General features: G+C 44.0%; 3 protein-coding genes across 8 annotated transcripts in view; 1 reads left to right on the top strand and 2 right to left on the bottom strand.

Moving 5' to 3' along the window:
* Positions 1-205: 205 nt before the first annotated feature.
* On the bottom strand, positions 206-3,979 carry RPL15 (ribosomal protein L15). Its single transcript, XM_031940351.1, has 4 exons — positions 3,739-3,979; positions 3,254-3,442; positions 2,786-2,922; positions 206-564 (listed from the first exon to the last, which is right to left on the bottom strand). The coding sequence occupies exons 2-4, from the start codon at positions 3,423-3,425 to the stop codon at positions 259-261; spliced, it is 615 nt and encodes a 204-aa protein (XP_031796211.1). The 5' UTR covers positions 3,426-3,442; positions 3,739-3,979; the 3' UTR covers positions 206-258.
* On the top strand, positions 2,960-13,478 carry NKIRAS1 (NFKB inhibitor interacting Ras like 1). Of its 6 annotated transcripts, none has more exons than XM_031940347.1 (4): positions 2,960-3,112; positions 8,690-8,798; positions 10,528-10,769; positions 12,825-13,478. In XM_031940347.1, the coding sequence occupies exons 1-4, from the start codon at positions 3,035-3,037 to the stop codon at positions 13,065-13,067; spliced, it is 672 nt and encodes a 223-aa protein (XP_031796207.1). In that variant the 5' UTR covers positions 2,960-3,034; the 3' UTR covers positions 13,068-13,478. The 6 variants fall into 6 exon arrangements, with proteins under 6 accessions (XP_031796207.1, XP_031796206.1, XP_003772573.4 ...); XM_031940346.1 differs by having other exon boundaries at positions 3,046-3,221; XM_003772525.4 differs by lacking the exon at positions 2,960-3,112 and adding an exon at positions 3,736-4,162.
* A 1,751-nt stretch (positions 13,479-15,229) lies between these two features.
* Positions 15,230-19,031, bottom strand: part of LOC100919271 (ubiquitin-conjugating enzyme E2 E1) — a 38,368-nt gene continuing 34,566 nt past the window's right edge. The window contains exon 7 of the mRNA XM_031940352.1: positions 15,230-16,077. Within this exon, the coding sequence (XP_031796212.1) occupies positions 15,980-16,077 (98 nt within the window). The 3' untranslated portion in view covers positions 15,230-15,979. The remainder of the gene's footprint in view (positions 16,078-19,031) is intronic.

Below are 19,031 nucleotides of genomic sequence, written 5' to 3'. Positions count from 1 at the left end.
ATGTTTTGACTTTATTTAAAAGCATAAATTAGCATGGCAGTATGGTTGCCACATCAAGAAGTTTTCACATGCACCTATCAGTTAAATCTATGAAAAATAAAAATTTGAGTGTTAATAGTACCCAAGTTTTTCACTATTGTATTTTGTTAACCCTTATTATCTGGCAATTCCTAAAACCTGTACTTTAGAAACTGCAGACAACAAATTTCTTGAATTTTGTTTATTAAACATTTAAGTTTACAAATTAGTGCACACCAATTAGCGGTATCGGTGTAGCTGGAGAGTGTTGCGCCTTCTCCAAGCAGCACGACGAGATCCTCCAATGGTATGATGGAATTTGTGACCCTTTCCAAGACCCCTGCTCTTCCTGCCAGCTGAGGTAAGCCCACGCATCTCTCTGTGTTTGTGCACTGGCTTGGTGATCCATTGAGTATCGGGATTTCGTCTGATAGCTTTGTGGAATGGGTCAATAAGAATAACTTCAAAGAATTTGTAGGTTGAGTCTTCACCCACCCAGTAGGAGTTCAAGACTCTCAGGGCTCCACAGTGGCGGCCAGCACGCTCCTAAAAAAGAAGTATTGGTTAAATTCCAATTCCTGCATTTTCTCCTGGAGATGTTTACAAATATAACCCACAGTATTACAATAGTATATTCTAATGCCTGTAAAAAAAAAAAAAAAAATTGCCACCAGCAGGCAGACAGGCCACAACAGACTTCATGCAATACTGGCATGTTAGGTTCACATAAGCAGTCAAAATATAAGTTCCTTGAAAAGAGGCCCCAATTGTTGTTCTAGCATAGTGCTTGGTAGCAATAACTGCTTAGCCAAAATGTACTAAAGTAACCAGAATAATACTCAGGGAGGTGGTGCATTTGTTAAATATCACATCTTTCACATGTGTACTTCTTATATAAAACGAAAAAAATCTACTCTGATTAGACCCAGTGCACACCTAGGGCATGGTCATGCTTTCTCCTCAGTTTAAGATTCTTGACTCCCAGTCTAACTAAGCTTAAAAATGCTTGTTGCTTGTTGAATTCCGGGTCACTGGAATCATCTCCGGTGTTCTTTTCACTTCCAATTTTGTGAAAAAGTGAATATTCATAGTGAAAATGACACTAAGCCTTAAGGAAGAAGCAGCCTATCATCCAATGTGCTTTCCTATATATGTCACATCTTTTTTGAGCCTCCCAAACAATCCTGAGAATTAGGTGCTACTATGATTCCCAAACTGAGGTATGGAAAATGCCCAGGGGTCACACACAGGCTGCTCAGAGTGCTATCCCAGACCTGTCTCTAAGTCCCCAAATGGTTAGAAATCCTAGCTTCAGGTCATAAAATGCTTCTAGGATTGTGTAGAGTACCAATGAAACTTATCTAAAGCCTAAGTCTGATCTACTGATGAGCTTAATTTACTGATGAATTGGTTTCAACTTGCCTCCTATTACTAGGCTTGAGATACTGGTCACTTAAATCTAACTTTGTCATCAGCCTTCCCACTCCTGTCGTCTGGGGGGAAAATTAAATCAAAACCACCCCAGCTTGGGGAAAGGGTGTGTTATTGGATGATTCTGGCTTTTCTTCCAAAATCAAACATTTTCAAGTTAAGTTCCTTGAGGGTAGGGCTGGGCACAAAGCTTGGTTCAATTGAGTTAGCATGCAACCAGATCCATGGAAAAAACTAGTGTCCGGTGATGGTGATGTTATACTAACAGGGGAACAAAAAAAACCAATGGTCTTCTAGCTTTACAATCCCTAAATAAAACAAAACTGTAGATTTATATCTACAGCAAAAGCCTGTTATTACAGTCAATTCCTGCCAATCTAAAACAAAACAATTTGGAGGGGTTACAATCTAACTCTCAGCAGTCAACAAACTATAATCAATAAATATTTGCTAAATGAAGGAACTGTGCTAAAAGTTGGAGACATGAAAAAGTCAGTCCCTGCCCTCAAGGAGTTTACCATCTGAGGGGATGGTCATAATTAAGTTCTTTGGGTCATTACAGCTTTCCCCAAGTACCATCAAAATGCTTTCTTGAGAGATTTCTGGATTAGTTTTGTTTTTGCAAGGTTCTAGTCAATTCTCAAATAAAGAACATATATTTAATGAGTCCATCACTTCTGGACTGAAGAATTAAAAGTGTCAACTTTTCAGTTCCACCAGCCCCTGTTGTGCATTAGTAATCTTTCCATAGCAACATTTATGAAGTTAATCAGACTGACATCAAATTTATTTTCATATGAGTAACAGTTCTTCGTCTTTTTTCAACAGTCAATAAAGACTATTAAGCATCTTCTATTTGCTTGCCAAATGCTAAGCATTACGGGTGCAAAGGCAAAAAACCCAAGTTCTTGCTCTCAAGCTCAGTCTCCTGAGGTCAAGCTACACACAAGATAAAACTTTATAATCAGTAGAGGACACTGGGCACTTTTAAATCAGGGTTTCTCGACCTTTTTTTGGGGACATATTACCCCTTGGTGTAAAACTCACCCTGGGGAAGGCCAAGGATCTCTTCTCAGGAAGAGATTTTTGTTCCCTACATCTCTAACAGACAAAAATGCCAAGTCAGAGGTTACTGAAAACAAATTGAATCGTCCCCTTCATCCAATTCAATGGCTCCAGTCAAAGGACTGTGAGTAGCCTCTCTTTCGAAAGACGTTTTAATGAGTGTTGAAAATGTCTTACGAGAACCTCACAGGACCCCGGGACTCTGCCTCAGCTGAACAGGATTTCCGCACCACACCACTTTCAGTTTAACAAGAAAAAAGCCCAATCTTACTTCTGCCACAGACTGCAGGCTCCTGGCAAACTTCAGCTGGTTGACACCGTGATGCACGGGTTTCCCGTAGGTCGCGCCCTTGGGAACCGGACGCTTTCGCCCTCCGCGGCGAACTCGGATCCGGTAGATGACATAGCCTAGAAGGAACAAGTTGCTCGGTCCGCGAGCCTCCCGACCCCCCCCAATCTCCGGCGCATCTTGGGAGCTCGGCGCCGGCCGCGGCCGCGGCCCCGCGCCCGCGCCTCTATTATGACATCGCGTCAGTTCTGGTGCTTCCAGCCTCAAGCGCGCCCGGCTAAGACTACCAAGGAAATGAAATGTAGCCAAGTAAGTCCGGGGCCCCCCTCCCCCATGCATGGACTCCCTGGGCTCCAAGCTCAAAAGCTCCATGCTCCCGGCCCACGCGCTCTCGACGTTCGTGCAAAGGCAAGGCCAGGTGAGGCGCGCCCCCGGCTCCCCGGTCCTCACCCTGCTTGGCCTTGTAGCCCAGCCGCCGCGCCTTGTCGGGTCTCGTGGGCCGCGGGGCGCGGTGCAGAGCGGACAGTTGGCGGTACTGCCAGCAGCGCACGCGCAGCAGGAACCGCATCACGTCCGACTGCTTCTTCCTCCAGAGCTCCTGGATGTATTTGTAGGCCCCCATGCTGGCTCCCGCTTAGCCTGGAAGAGAGCGCACTCGCTTAAGGAACGCGCCCGGCCACCGGCTCGGGCCCACGCCGGGCCTCGGCGCTCGTTCGGGGGCCGCCCCCCCCAGAGTCGGCTGCCCGGCGGCGTCAGCTCCCCCGCGCCGGCCCAGCCTCCCTCCTATCCCCGCTCCCGCTGCCCCGGGCCCCAGCCAAGGCCGCATCGCACGGCACACACGCCGAGGCCCCTGGGCGCATGGGACCCGGGCTCGGATGGCCAAAGCAAAAGGTGGATTACGGGCGGATGGCTCGAACGAGACAGGGGTTCCCTACCTGCCTGATGGCTGCCACCAACCGGAAAGAAAGAGTCCGCTTTCCCACAATCCTTTATGGGCCCTTCCTCTCCCCACAGAATCCTCTTTCCGGCTCAGGCACTCGGCTACAGCACAGCCTCATGGGAATTGTAGTCCTTCCGCCCGGTATCGTGGCGGCCTCGGAGGGGGCGGGACGGAGGGCGCGGCCTCTCCAAAGGGGAGGAGCAAGGGATGGCACTGCCTGCTATAGACGCGCTGCTCATGCTCTCTTGTTTCCCCTCGGGCCGGAGAACGCTCGGGGCCTCTCCCGCTGGATCGCGGGGAGCCTAAGCTACGGATCCCGCCGGGGCGGGAGAGGGGCAGGAGAGCACGCATTGCGCTGGCGAGAGGGCGCGAGGGCGCGTGCGCGGCTCCCCCTGACAGCTGGGCCCCTCTCTCGGCAGGTAACCGGGGGAGCCGCGGGGCGCCGAGCTTGCTTCCCTCGGCTTGTAAACGGGGAGGGAAGAGGACGCTTTTCCGTTGCTGGGGAAGGCATCTGGCAGCGCTTTTTCTGCCTCGCCCCCTTAGTCAGGTGTCCCCCACCCTCACCTCGGAAGGACCGGGGCGGGGGGAGGGGAAGGGGAGCCTGCGAAGGACCTGACTGAATCTTGAGCCTGCCGAGCCACCGTCCCTTGGACCCTCTTCTCCCACCCGCCTCACCCCCCCCCCCCCCCCCCCCCGTGGTGCGCGAGAGAAGTCTGCCTGGCCCCTCCCCCCGAGGGCTTTTCTCTCCCACCCCGGCACCTGGCGGGGAGCTTGGGGCCAGGCATTCTCCGTTGCCTAGGAAACGCACTCGTCCTCAGAAGTGGACGCGGGAGGCCGGGGAGTGCAAGCCGGGCGGGCCTGCGTTCGAGCCCGGCTCGGGACTCTGACCCCCTGCGCTCTCTGGTCTCCTTTCTCCCTCCGACCCCAGGTAGCTCACATGGCAGCGCCGGGCTCGGTCGGTCGTGGATCCGCAGGCGGCCCCGTTGGCTTTTCCCCTCGGGGGTGGGGCGGGGACGAGTCGCTGCCCCGAGGCTCCTCCCGGAGCCGGCCTGTAGGAGGAAGGGGAGGAGAGCCCGGCTTTGGAGTCGGAGGTGGTGGGTTCGGATCCCGCTGCCGCTGGCGTGAGGGGAACCGAGGCCCGCGAAGGCGGTCGCAGAGCCAGATGTTCCCGCCTCTGGGCCCCTAACTGGCTAACGCATTGCCCAGCGTCTCAAGTTTGCGGGCCGGGTGCGGCAGCTGCGGACGGCTGTCCCCCTCCCCCAGGGCTCTGAAGCTTCTTGAAAGGCCCACGAAACAAAGCTTTTGTTTTTGCTCTAGTCCGGCCTCCGACTGTCTGAGGGACATTTCTGAAATTTCTAAATGGTGATGGTAGCTACCGAAGGCGTTGGGCGGGGGGCCGGGAAGAGAGCGCACAGATCCCTGCAAGCTGCGTATTGACCCGGAAAACTGCAAAGGAACATTCTGTCACATTTCTGAAAGTTGTCTTTGCAGTGCTTAAGCGTTCCCTGGAATTTGCTTGCTTTGCTTTTTTTTTTTTTAAACTTTTCTCATTTACAATTCTTACGGGATAGTATTTCAAGACATATGTCTTAACTTTATGATATAAAATTTTAAAATGTTTGAACAAAATTAAGATAAAATTAAAAGGGAAACAGGTCACTGAGGAAGAAAGTGTGCAGCTAATTTCTCTAAAGAATGATGGGAATGTTTGGGAATTGGAGTCTTTCCCTCATTGGTCAGATAATATCAAAGGAAGAAATCTGAGCTGTCAAAATACCACAAATCAGTATTTTTAAAAATGCAAATTAAAACAAGTCTGCGGTTTTACCTTATCCCCATTGTATTGGCCAAGATGACAAGAAAGGAAAAAGACATGCTAGAGGGATGTAGCTCAAGAGGAAAACTGATGCTGTTATTAGAACTTGGAATTGGTACAGCCAGTCTTGGAAGCAATTTGTCATTCCGCTTCAGTCAAACTTAGACGTACTTTGACCTAACCACAGTCCACTATACCTGTTGTCCAAAATCTTGCAGGAAAGAGAAGAGGACCCACAGGAACACAAATTACTCGCAGCCTTTTTGTAGTGGCCAAGAACTGGGGACTGGGACCTGGGGAGAGTCGGGGGTGAAACTCACTGCAGATCTGTCTCCATTCTGGGGAGACGTTAAGTGATGGCACTCCTGATGAGTCTTGGAGTCTTCAAAGCCAGCTCCAGCTTCTTGGCTAAAGTGCCTCTTCTCTGTTGTCATGAAACAATTATGTCATGGCCTTTCCTTTTGAGCATCTTTTGAGTAACTTAATTTCTTTTCAAATGCCATTGAAAACAATTGAAATACATTTGGACAGAAATTGGCTTTTTATAGGCTTTGCAGTTTTCACACTTTGTAAACTCTCATTTCTTAACCTCTGTCAGCTTTCCTGGATCTGCTGTTGTCTGGGAACCCAGAGAACCAAACTAATTGGAATTGTGTCTAAAACAAGAATCGATAAAACCTGGGCACCTCTGCTATGGAGTAAAAGTACATGTGGCCTATGATTGTTTGAACTGCTGTTTGGCATTTTCTTCTTTTTCCGATTCAAGCCCTGTTTTAGATATTAGGATTGCCCAATTGGATAAGTGTTTTTCAAACAAATGAGTGAGTTCAGAAAAATTTAAACTTGTGTCCTCTATGTCACATTTAATATTTTGAAAGCTTTCTTTTTACAGAGAGAACCAAGGAAGAAATTCATTTAACAATGAGCTAAACTTCACTTTAAATTATTTCATTGACAAAATTTTAACTTTAAAAAATATCTTACGGACTCAAAAGTTTTTTAAATGAATGTTAAAAATTGTCTTTACATGTAACTGGGAAAAAATAAAGTACTATTTTTAAAAAAAGAGGAAAATCAAATTGCCAGTATCAAAAATTTTAAAAAGGTTGATTTCACCAATAAAATGGAATCATTGATTAATAAAATAAAAAACCTCAAGAAACCTATCTTTTGTGGAAAGTAAGATTCATTAGCTGTTTCCCCTTCCTTCAACCTCCTCTTTTTATCTTATATGGCTCACTTTAGCTAGGGGAGATGAGGGTGGGATTAGTAGATGTGATTTATTTGATTAGTATTTCGTTTTTTTAAGGGAATTCATTTTTTATTGTCAATTGATTAAATTTTATCGGTGATGTACTTTGGGCCTTTTCTGCTTTCCTTTTTTTAGTAATGCCAAGCTTATTAAAGCTTTTTAAAACTGGGAATGTTTAAAATCATGGACCTGTGTATAAAATGAAAGTTTAAAAAAGTGTTTTCTCCAAATTGGCTATTTTCTTTTTAAGAGCTGAATTGTTAAATGACTCAGTTTTTGTATCAGGGAGAAACAGCCTTCTGTGAATATTTTACATTGGTCATTTCCCAGCTTCTAAGAGACTCTAGTATGTAGCAATCGGGTTGTTTGGATTTTTTTCCTTAATTCTAAGAATTCGAAGAAAGAAGGGTTAGTCCTTATATATGCTCATGGGGATGAAATTTAGTCAAAAGATATACACACTAGAAGGAGAGAAGAAATAACAGGAAATTTAAATGGTAAAATCTCTTAATAAGGGCTGGTGAAATGAGGCTGGTGACTTTTCGGAGACCACTCTTAAATTCAGTTCCCTAGTATGTCTTGTATCGCCTCACTGATGTCATACTCTAATAGAAGGAAGGACAACAATAAGGACTTTACTTCTGGTTGGCAACATTCTTCCTTTCCCTCTGAGTTTCTAAATAGTAATGCCTATTAAATTCAAGCAGCACAATGAAAAACCTTTATTAAAAAATAACGATTTGTGACATTTTAGCTTGCATCTTTTTTTTTTTTTTTTTTTTGTCTGTTACTTGCATTCATTAATCTACACTTTCTTACCATTTCCCCATATTGCCACCTCACTGATAAGCTAGATGATTGGGAAATACAGAAAAACTAATCAGCTCGACCGAACATCAGTCAGCTCCTAACCTTTCTTAGCACTGAGCTTTAGCCTATATGGAAAAACATCAAAAAAATTAGATGGAAAGCAACCCTAATGTTCTAACAGCTGGCGCTGGCAAAAAAAAAAAGGCATGTTAGTACTTTTGTATGTAAATGATAGGCACTTTAGGGAGCTTTGCTCCTTGTAATATTTATCTGTGCTCTTCCAGTGTTTTCGTTAGCAGGCCAGGAGTCAGTGAAGCCTCTGCTGTGTCAGGCACTGTGCTAAGTGCTGGGGATACAGGGGAAGGCAAAAGTCTCACGGGGAAGACAGCCACAAAACAGCTGGAGAGAATGTATGTGGGATAGCTTGGAGAAAATCAGCAGAGGGAAGGCACCAGCTTTTAATCGAAGGGCATCAGGAAAGGCTTCTTGCAGAAGGTGGGATTTTAGTCACGCTAAGGGGTAGGTAGGGGCTTTGTTGTTGCCTTCTACATATCTCTAAGGAAGAGAATTTTGAGTGGGCAGTGTCGAAAAGAAATGTGGAGATTGCTACATTTCCCCCCAACCTTATAAACAAAAGAACTTGTAGAGAAGGAAACCTCCAAGCCCCCCCCTTCCCCTTTCTAAGAGTTTTACCATCACCCTCCCCAGCCACTTCCTTTGAAGTTTAGCCCTGGCAGTTTTTAAGACCCATGTTTACGTGGCCCAGCTGAAGGTTAACTAGTACTAGTTATTAAGTCTTTGGTGCCAAACTGCTCTACAAATTTTTAGCTATGATTTTTATTCCCTTTGGAAAATTTTTCCAAGGATTTATGGTGAGTAAATAAGCTCTATTTTCTATCTTTAATAATGTTCAAAGTATAGAGGAATGGTTGCCACACTTAATCTGAAAAATTCCTGTTACAGTCAGATTATGCTAAATTTAGCTTCAATAAGATAACATTTTAACTATTAATTCTCTCTAAAGTTACCATAATGTTTTTTAATTAAAGCAAATGCATTTTTGTGCAGAATTTGTCAGACAAGATGGGAAAAGGCTGTAAGGTCGTGGTTTGTGGAGGAGTATCTGTGGGGAAAACTGCGATTTTGGAGCAGCTTCTTTATGGGAATCACATTATTGGTAAGGCTGGTTTCCTTTTAGCAGTTTTTTTTTTTTTTTTTTTTTTTTTTACATGACCTGGGAACTACTTGAAATAGTTGGGAATCCTTCATAAAACATGCTATTTGGGATAAAAAATAGAAGTTGTGCCACAAAGGCTTGAAATCTTTGAGAGAAAAGTAAGATATAACACTAGTAAACAGTTTATACAGATGACAGATATTGTCTAGAGCCCAGTGTCTAGTAATGTGACCTCCACATCACTAAATTATAATTCATTATCAGTAAATGTTTGATTTGTGTATCTATTTCGTATGCCAGGTTCACATAAAAATTTCTCAGGCAAAAAAAGGTTTCTTGATGGAAAGTTTAAGGAACCCTGGTTGAGAGCACATAATTTGGGAAAAGGAAGTACATTGGGATCAGTGAGGAAGGCTCATTAGTTAAGAGGATTTAAGTCTGAGATCAGAGATGTATCCCAGAAAGAGAAAAAAAAACACTTGTAAGCCGCCTTATATGCCACAAATCAAAGATACAGTGATTAAGGGCATTTGCATTGTTCTGGGGGAGATAAGTATATATATAAATGTAAAACATAAAAATGTATACAAAGTGATCTGGGGGGAAGGCACTAGGATTTGAGAGGGAGCAGTGATGACTATGCAGATGGTGGAACTTGAGAGGGGCTCTGAGGTGAATGGAAAGAGGAAATAGAGATGAGAGATTATGGGGGTGGATGTGGGGGGGGGGGGGCCAGGAGGAGGGAGGTTGGGACCAGCTCCAGTGCAGGGCTCCAAGAGATTGGCCATTGACTGGCCTGCAAGCAGTTAAGCAGAAGAGATTCCAGGTTATGGACCCAGACCCTGGACAGATGGAAATGGGGACCTTTGTGAGAAGAGCAAGTTCAGAGTGGGGGGACAGGTGATAAATTTGGCTTGCTTGGAGAAGGGGGCAGGCGATGAGTTTGGCTTGCTTGGAGAAGGGGGCAGGCGATGAGTTTGGCTTGGGACATGCTTTAATGAGGGACCCATCTGCAGAGCAAACCCTGCCTGCTGTGATGAGGCTGCCCAGCAAGAGTGTGGACGGGGGCCTGGCACTGACCTTGGAAAATGCCAGCCGAGGACTGAAGAAGGGGTCAGATGGGGGGACATGGTCTTGGAGAGGAGCAGCAGCAACAAGGGGAGTCACTGGGTGTTTGGGGGTCCTTGTTAGTGCAGGGCAGCGGAGGGGGACCAATGGGAGGCAGGTGGTAGCCAACAGGAGAGCAGGATTCAGGAAAGGGGATCTGTCCTTCCATCCCCTTCCGCTTTCTGTGGCTACAACTTCATTCCTTGGAACTTCAAAGACTTGGTTTGATTTGTTCAGTTCTTTGTATGATTAGCACATGTGTGCATGTGTGTGGGGGGGCTCTGACTGCTTCTCTCAGGGCTGGCATGGAAGCATTTCCAGAGGGCTTGTGCGCTCTTCAGCATCAGAAGGACTTGTGAGATCATGGGCGCGGGCCCAGACTGCAGTCTTCCATAGCACAGGGGCGGGTCCCAGGAATCTCTGAGGTCTTTGTGTCCTTGCAACCCTCTGCTTTTCAGGCGAACTTGAGGCTGTTGTCCTGGGGTTGGTCTGAGCCGGCAGCCGGTAGGATTTGTACTCTCAGCTTTGAGTCCCCTCCAGCCTATGGCTGGGAGAAGGACGTTGCACCAACAATGACAAAAGAGCAGAGAGCTGACCGTGTGCGTTTTCCATCCAACAACAGGTAAGGAAGACAGTGAGACGGTGGAAGATGTGTACGTGGCCTCGGTGGAAACTGATCGCGGGGTGAAGGAGCAGCTGCGCCTCTACGACACGCGGGGTCTGCAGGAAGGCGACGAGCTGCCCAAGCACTACTTCTCTTTTGCTGATGGGTTTGTGCTGGTCTATGCTATGAATGACCTTGAATCCTTTCGGAGGGTGGAGATTCTTAAGAAGGACATAGATAAGTTCAGAGACAAAAAAGAGGTAAGCTGCCCCATTTGAAATGTTGAAGGTTTTCCATCCAAATCTTAGACTGGATTTGTAAAACAAAATTGGACTTTAAAAGATATTTGTGATCTTGTCGCAAAAATAAAAATATTTTTCCCGTTTGATCATAAAAGCTGGTACAGGCTGCTTGGCTTCGGCACTTGCCGGCTAGCCGGATTTTCTGCCTTCATTTTTGAGATCAGAACTTTTATTTTCTCTTTTGTTCCACATAAACACGAATGAAATGATAAGCTACTTTTAACTCTTTTTAAGGTGTCAGCTCTCTATTCCATGCTTAGGAAGTTTATTGTTTTCATTAGAATAAATATCACTCATCTCAGAGGCCAGCTTGGCCAAAGCTTCTTGAACTGTGGGTCAAGACTCCGTGGGGCTGTGTAACTGAATGCGGAATTTAAAGTTTGGCAACAGTAAAAGGTGTCAAATACTCTGCCGAGCTTTAATTCTTTGTGTAAAAATAAGCACATCCATCTCATTAGCATGCAAAAATATCTGCTTTCAACCTTAACAAATGGTTAAAATTATATATCCACAGAGTTTAAAATAAATTTATGATTTATCATCAGTAAATGTTTGATTTGCATACCTGTTTTATAGTTCTATAAAAGTTTCTTGGGCAAAAAAGGGTTGCTGGTTGGACAAAACTTAAAAAGTCCTGATCTGGGCCAATCCCTCGGTGAAGGAATCCCTACCATAACTTACTCAGCACTTGTATTGTCCTTGTCCAGCTAAGAAGACACGGACATTGCCTAACTAGAAGCCCGACGCAGCATCATTGCAAAGCTGTGTGTGGCAGGGTTTGGGAATGGAGGAGAGAAGAGAGTTGTGGAACCGTCGTCCTCCATTCCCCAGAAAAATACATCCTGAGAAACAAGCAATATAGGGGATGAGCATTTAATGTGAAATGAAATCACCCACTCTAGAAAAAGAGCTAGAGTTACATTCTTCTGGCTCCATCTTTTCTGGAATTATGTGGATCCTTTGGCCGTTTTTGCTTTTTCTGAACCATGCTCTATTAAAATAACCAAGACTTCTCAACCTTTTGTCTTGCTTTGCTTTCTGGCATCCAAATAGCTTTAAATTCTTCAGAAAATCATACTTATTAGATCCCATGCTTAGCATTTTCTTCACTGCTGCCAGCATTGCGGAACCTAAATATATGAAGCCATAAATCCCTTTAATCAAATGATGCTTAGAGGAGAAGTTTGAAGTTGCGGCCTAAAGTGAGTGATGTTTGGGAAATTACAGCGAATGCAATTTTAAGGTGCACATAACAATGGCATATTGTATTAAAAAAAAATTTTTTTTAGTTTTACAATAATATTTGAATACATAAAAATTTGAATATTTAAAAAAAAAACTTTTCTTGTGGTCACCAGTTCTATTCACTTTTCTCTGTATAGCTCCCTATATACCAGGGAAGGAAGGAGGTGCCTTTTGGGGAGTGGGTTAAAGCAAAGGTTTGGGATATATCTCAGTGGCCTATTGAGCTGGCAAATTTTATTCCTTTTGTTTTGAATTCATCATTTTAATTCTCCAAATATTAGCCATAATAAAATTTGTTCTATTTCAGTTCAGATCTTAATATTTGGATTCCATCCCATCAATAGTTCACTCTGACCATGGATTTAAATCACTCTTAATTCTGATCTTCCATTAGTGCTTGTTTGTTAATCCTGTGTGGAAAAGAAAGCATGATAGATAGCATAATGATTTGGGGGCTATGAAGTTTCTTTTGCCCTTTTCCCCAAATATCTTTCCTCCCTTTTGTGTGGAGGTGCATGTTCTTGTCAGGAAGTAGGTACAACACAAATCCACCCCAAACAATTGCACCTGCAAAAAGATGAGGTGACAGCCTTGCCAAGAGTAGATTTTTGACCGTAGGAAGGCAGAAGGAGCCCGGGAGTCCATGTTTGTGTGTTCCCAGGTGCTTGATAAATGCCTATTGTTGCTTGCCTGACTAGACTCCAGTTTTGTGCTGATCATTTGTCATGGCACAAATTTTAAGTGTCTTTAACTTTTTCTTCCTTTCAGGTAGTAATTGTTGTCTTGGGAAACAAATCTGATTTATCCGAGCAAAGGAAAGTGGAAGCTGACATGGCCCAGCAATGGGCAAAGAGCGAGAGAATGAGGCTGTGGGAGGTGACCGTGACCGATCGGAAAACGTTGATTGAACCATTCATACTCTTAGCCAGTAAGCTCACTCAGCCTCAGAGCAAATCAACTTTCCCCCTGCCCGGAAGGAAGAACAAATCGAATGCCACTTCTGAGAATTAGATGTTGTCACAGTAAAATGGCATCTGAGAAAACAACTGGTCTCATTCTAGACTTTTGTGAAGAGTGAATGGATTAAAAATAATAAGCTATTGCCTAGAATGGCCACCTTTACCCTTAGGAAACAGGTCCAACCAGGTCTCTAAAAGCACTTTAGATCCTTAAAGTTAGTTATAGTTTATAAAGTGGGTCTGGAGGGGAGGAGAGGGTGGGAGGAAGAGGGACTGCCTGCCGTTCTCATATAAAATCATATTATGTTGTAAATATAATTCACATTCATTTCAAAGCAGTGTTTTTAAAAATGATAGTGCACTTGTGTTAAAAGACTGTGAAAATAAAATGTGGATGGCACAAATGCAGCCATGTAGACTTTGGATTTTCCCCTTTCACTTAAATAAAGGTGCCTTAAGGTGACCGATATACCTGTCCCCTTATTCTCACTGAAAACACTTCATAATACTGCAGTAAAACAATGAACCCAAGGGCTAAAAGTGGATCATTAGAGAAAGTGCCTTAATCCTCTGATTCAAAAAACTGAACCTTTCAGGTTTTTCTAATCTTAAGTAGTGGTGTAATAGGATCTGTGGCTCTACCCCATGTAGCTTTATGACCTCCTTAACGTTTTGTTTGAAGACATCTCTATAATCACAATCACAGTCAGTCTTGATCTTATCGATCATTGGCAGCAGTGGGTAATGACAAAACATTCCTTTTGGCTGCTTTGCTATTAGGGAAAGCTTGGATAAGATGTTTGAGCAGTTGCCAGCTTGAGCATAAGGGACAGTGTTCTGATATTATTTTACCTGTGGGCTCTCCACCCACCCACCCAATAGCTTTACAGGGGCTTCTGACTTGTACCAATCTAACTAGTGATGTTCCTGATCTAGGTCTTCCTTATGGCTTTATCATGAGAGGAAGCAACAGTAAGTATCTCTCCCAGCTTACATTGCTGATAAACATTCTTATTCCATTCTACTTGTATTGGTAACTAGTGATTTATATTTTTAAAAGTCTGACCACAGATATTCTAGTCTAGGTTTTGAGGGCTATCATTACATGGTATTAAAATGGGACTACCTTCTTGCTCTATGTTCATCCATGAACTGCCTCTCAGTCATCCTGTTCAGGAGAATGGGTGATGAGAGTGACTTCTCAAGAAATTAATAATGGGGATTTGTAGGGTGTAAAGGGCTGAAACTCTTGAGTTCATGCATTGAGGTGGGACAACTGAGCACTTAAGGCTAACTACCTATTGGACAATACTCTATTAGCTTATGCTTGGAAAATAGCCCACCCCATTATTCTATGCTGGCTCGTTCTATTGGTATATACACAGAATTGGAGGAGGGATTAGAGTAAGGGTCCTCAAACTTTTTAACTAGGGGGCCAGTTCACTGTCCCTCAGACTGTTGGAGGGCTGGACTATAGTAAAAACAAAAACTTTTGTTTTGTGGGCCTTTAAATAAACTTCATAGCCCTGGGGTTATTTGTTCTCAGCTGCCGAATCTGGCCCGCGGGCCATTATTTTAAGGACCCCCTGGATTAGAGGGTGGAGTAAAACAAGCCAGAGTGACTTCTGGCCAGGAGAAGAGGAGATTCCTGTGTCCATTCCTCTCATTTCAACCAAGAATAAAGACCCAAGGACTTTTGCTTATCCTGACTCCAGCTGATTCTAAAGTATCTAGTTAGTGAAGGCTAACTAGGCCTGCAGAGTAGGAAAATCTACTGTGAGTGAAGTAGTTTTCATTGAGTAAAATGTAATCAATATTTTCAATTCTTTCACCAAACTATATATTTTGTGACATACCAAATATAAAATATGGGGAGGGGAGGGGGGGACCAACAACAAAGATTCCTTTAGGATTTGAAGGCTAAACGACAATTCACTTAAGCATTCCAGTGGCAAAGTTAATTTTGTAAGCCAATCAATCAGTCTCACAGAACTCTGAATCTCCAAGCAGCAGAATATGTAAGAGTTACATCTGCAGTGGAGAAAAGCTGACCTAGGGTGATCACTTTTATTAATGAAGCCTCTATTGCAAATCCTGTCCTGCTATCAATTTAACTGACAAAGGCAACATTACTTTTTTGAGCATTTCAGCTTGTGATGTGAAAGGCTGACGGGACCTTAAAACCTCCACCAAGAGTAAAGAAAGGGCTGTAGCCTCGTTTTTAATAGCTTTTTATTAGCACAGTAACAAAGGCAGACTGAAGTAGCCCACAACATATAACCAATCCACTGAATGACTCCTATTCCACGCCTTACAGTTAAACAGCTTAAGGTATTTCACTACAGGTTTCTGTAAGTCCTGATTAAAACCTCTAATCTTTTCACACTAAAGTAGATTGGCATATAAAATAAAATACATTAACTACTCATTTCCTATATGGGTGCCATAGATCCACTTGTCCATATATATCATGAGATGACAGTCTCTAAAAAGTAATTGTTAAATATCAATGTTCCCTCTCATGGGGGAGAAAAACCAACATCTTTTTACAAAAAAAAAAAAAAAAAAAAAAAAGAAGAAAAGAAGAAAAAAAGGGTAATTGTGGAAGGACTTTACATAAATGCCATATGTACCTGTACAAAATTAAGCTGTTTTTTCATCTTTTACATATTGCAAGCAACAGAACCCAAAATGTCTATATGTACGTTCTTTTTTGTACTATATCTGAGCTAATATTGCAGAACTAATGACAGTCTCAAAAGATGCTATTACCAATTCTAACTGTCTACTGTAGCAAGATACCTTAAGTTACAACAACAAAATCTTAGGAAATAAAAGACTGAATAAAATCTGTTATAGAAATACCCTACTCTTTATCAGCTCCCACCCTCCCCCCACCCCTTCAAAATCATAAGCAGCTCTTTCCATCACAGACAAATAATGTAAATTTGGTGAAAACCCAATTTATGTCGCATATCTCTTGGTCCACTGCCTGGCCATTCTGTCGTGTTCTGCTCTGTTGGTCATGTACTGAGTGGCGATGCTTCCCACTAAGGGATCAGCTAAAAAGAAACAACAGGAAATTATTACTTATTAAGACTAGAAAAAGAACATCAAAAAATGTTTTTTTTGGGGAATTGTTATACCATGGGCAGAAAGTTCACATCTAGTGAATGAGGATGAAACAATCAGCGAACAATGTATCTTGAAGATCTCATTTTATACACTTTACTACCCTGTTTTCTATAGGACTTGAAGACATAATGATTGATAGTTAATAAACATTGGTTAAGTCTCTATCGCATGCCAGACACTGTGCCATGCACTGGGGATGTGAGGAAAAGCAAAAGTCCTTCTCCTGAGGGCTCACAGTCCGGGACAGAACATACAATAGTTCTATACAAACAAGCTACAGATGGGTTAAATGGACTATGTAGCCCGGAAGGCGGGCTGGCAAAGGCTTCTGGTCCAAGGAGGGGATTTGATGCAACTTTCATCAGCAAAGAAGTCAGCAAATGGAAGAAAAACCTTCAGTCATTATCCATCCCTCCTCCCCCCCACAAAAGTCTTGGATGCTCCTATCACGGGGATATCATTTTGGTTCTACGTGTGATGCCTTTGGACAGATCTGGAATATTTGTTATGTAAGTGGATAAAGTAATATCTGTTAGTTGGTATCTCCAGGAACTAAAAAAAAGTTTTCCAAATAACTGAAATGTATTCTGGGGCAACTAGATTGTGGAGTAGCACATGGAGCTTAAGACCCGAGTTTAAATGTGACCTCAGATACTTAACTAGCTGGGTGACTTTGGGCAAGTCACTTAACTTCTGTCTGCCTCAGTTTCCTCATCTTTAAAATGGGGATAATAATAGCATGGGTGGTTAAGAGAAGCAAAATGAGATAATTGTAAGATGCATATTCTAGGGGACTAATAATCGCTTGTTCCCTTCTACACCTCAACCTTTCTCTAGTGGCATAAAGTTTCATTTTAATGATTGCTGATGGAAATTTTTGTATTTTGAATGTACAAATGCTTCCTTACTTTTCTTAACACAGTGCTCTAGAGAGGTCTGTGATCCTTGCTCTTGGGGAGACTGAGGCTGGTGGATCAATCGAGCAACCCCCCCAATTCAGCCATTCTATTTCCAGCCTGGGCAAACCAGGGAGAACTCAGTCTCAAAGCAAGAAAAAAAACTAAACACTTGAAACACGAAAATAAAAAACAAAACTGACTCACTAAAAACATTAATTACAATATAATGTCATCTTAGACTAACAATTATATTAAATATCTCCAAGGTATCGTGATTCTACATTATTGTTTCCACTTTTAAAAATGTATCTTTTTCCTCTCTGCTATGAGTGTTCCTGTGTCTCGCATCCTCTTCTCATATTTTGACGTTTTAGGGGAAAACTAGATAATTTATAAACAATTTTGTTAAATCTGGTTGAATCAGAAGGCATGCAGATCAAAACTCTCAAGCCCTGCCTGATGCCCGGCCAAGGGGCAAAGATTAAAAAAAAACGGGGACTAGTGGACAATGTGGAAAATCTATGGGAAGACAAGCAACACAAATGCATGGCTGGTGGAGCTGTGCATTCTCTTCACCACTTAGGAGCCTCATTTTGAATTAGGACAAGAGAGTGACTAGCATGTCTCAAACCCTGGGACCTGGAGATCCAGGGACTTAGAACCGTCCCAGGGCCCTCCTCTCCAGCCCAACTTGTGGAGACCTCAATCCACATGCTCCAACAGGACGTCCTCCCTGGCCTCCTATGAGACTCAGGTCAGATTTCCTCTTCCTTACCCCTCGTCTCCCCACTGGGCACAGACACTCTCAGGTGTGTAAGTGTGCACCCTGATTTGAGCAATGAGGGGCGATGGGTCTGTCTTCCTCCTCCTCCCTGGTGCTCGGCACAGTGCCTGACATGGAACAAGCCCCCAAGAGGCTTGTGTCTGTCTGGCAAACGCCCCCCAAGGAGGGCCAACACAACCAAGGGTCCCTTCGTCACAACAATGTCCACGAGAGCCCTTTTGGGGTGGCATAGAGTTGGCACAGAGTAGGTATCTGCTCCGTAGCCCGATGGAGAAGTGCCGTGGGATGGCCCCGGGGCAGAAGCCGGAGACAGCTCCTGAACCACGGGAGGCGGCTCCAGGCAAACACTGAGCACACTAACAGGGGAAGCACAGAATGAAGCAAGTCCTCTCTAATCACGACCATTCTCCACAGGTGTCACGTGCTCATGTCTGCAGGTGCCCCCTCCCCTCCCAAGAATGGCTCACTGGCACAAACAAGGGCCTGGAGGGCAGAGATGAGCCCCTAAGGACGCCTGCGTCTGCTCAGGGAGCTGTTCTCTTCCATCTCCCTCTATGATTGCCCTTCCCTACTGAGGCTGCCTGGACTGGAACCCTCATTAAACGAAGGATCGCTATGGCACTCCAAGTTTACATAAAGCTGAAGCAATATGCTCTGCACACAGTAGGCACTTTGTAAAGGCTAATAAAATGAATGGCATCTAATTCTCAGGTGAACTTCCGATCCAAGAGTGCCGCCACGATACTTTCAGCTTAATTTCCCAACTTCCATTTAGTTCCTGCTGAAAAGATCACTTTGTTTGCTGCTTGAAATGCAGCAGAAAGCAGTGTTCCTGCAGCTCGGTGTCTCTTTGGCAAAGAAATACCTTGCTCACCGGCAGCCGATACCACAGCACACACAGCAGCCTTAGGTGGGAAGTGGGGAAACTAAGCCACCAGTACAGAGCTAAAGGCACTGCTCTATGGAGACAGACTGAAATAGCCAATGTTTGTGCAGTTATGTCTTCTGTATGAGTGGCTTGAGAAATGGGCCAGAAGGGAGGACACGAATGAGCGATCCCCAACTAATGAGCAGAGAAAGGCCCCCGAGCCCCCAGCGCCTGGCCATGGCAATTAGCTCAACAGTACTGCTCTAGGACTTCCTAATTCACACAGTGTAGTAAAGTTCTAGAGGCTTCTCCTGATTTTCTGGGTTCACA

Source organism: Sarcophilus harrisii, chromosome 5, assembly GCF_902635505.1.
Source record: "Sarcophilus harrisii chromosome 5, mSarHar1.11, whole genome shotgun sequence".
Classification (NCBI taxonomy): Eukaryota; Metazoa; Chordata; class Mammalia; order Dasyuromorphia; family Dasyuridae; genus Sarcophilus; species Sarcophilus harrisii.
This window is presented reverse-complemented; position numbering and strand designations above follow the sequence as displayed.

What these genes read in the sequence shown, in the direction of transcription:
- NKIRAS1 (XM_003772525.4), top strand. Translation starts at nt 3,746, where the DNA reads ATGGCTGCCACCAACCGGAAAGAAAGAGTCCGCTTTCCCACAATCCTT. An exon ending in CTGGGCCCCTCTCTCGGCAG is followed by an intron (nt 4,163 to 8,689) that starts GTAACCGGGGGA and finishes ATTTTTGTGCAG; the next exon opens with AATTTGTCAGACAAGATGGG. An exon ending in AGTTCAGAGACAAAAAAGAG is followed by an intron (nt 10,770 to 12,824) that starts GTAAGCTGCCCC and finishes TCTTCCTTTCAG; the next exon opens with GTAGTAATTGTTGTCTTGGG.
- RPL15 (XM_031940351.1), bottom strand. Translation starts at nt 3,425, where the DNA reads ATGGGGGCCTACAAATACATCCAGGAGCTCTGGAGGAAGAAGCAGTCG. An exon ending in GGGCTACAAGGCCAAGCAGG is followed by an intron (nt 2,923 to 3,253) that starts GTGAGGACCGGG and finishes TGTTCCTTCTAG; the next exon opens with GCTATGTCATCTACCGGATC. An exon ending in GCCTGCAGTCTGTGGCAGAA is followed by an intron (nt 565 to 2,785) that starts GTAAGATTGGGC and finishes CTTCTTTTTTAG; the next exon opens with GAGCGTGCTGGCCGCCACTG.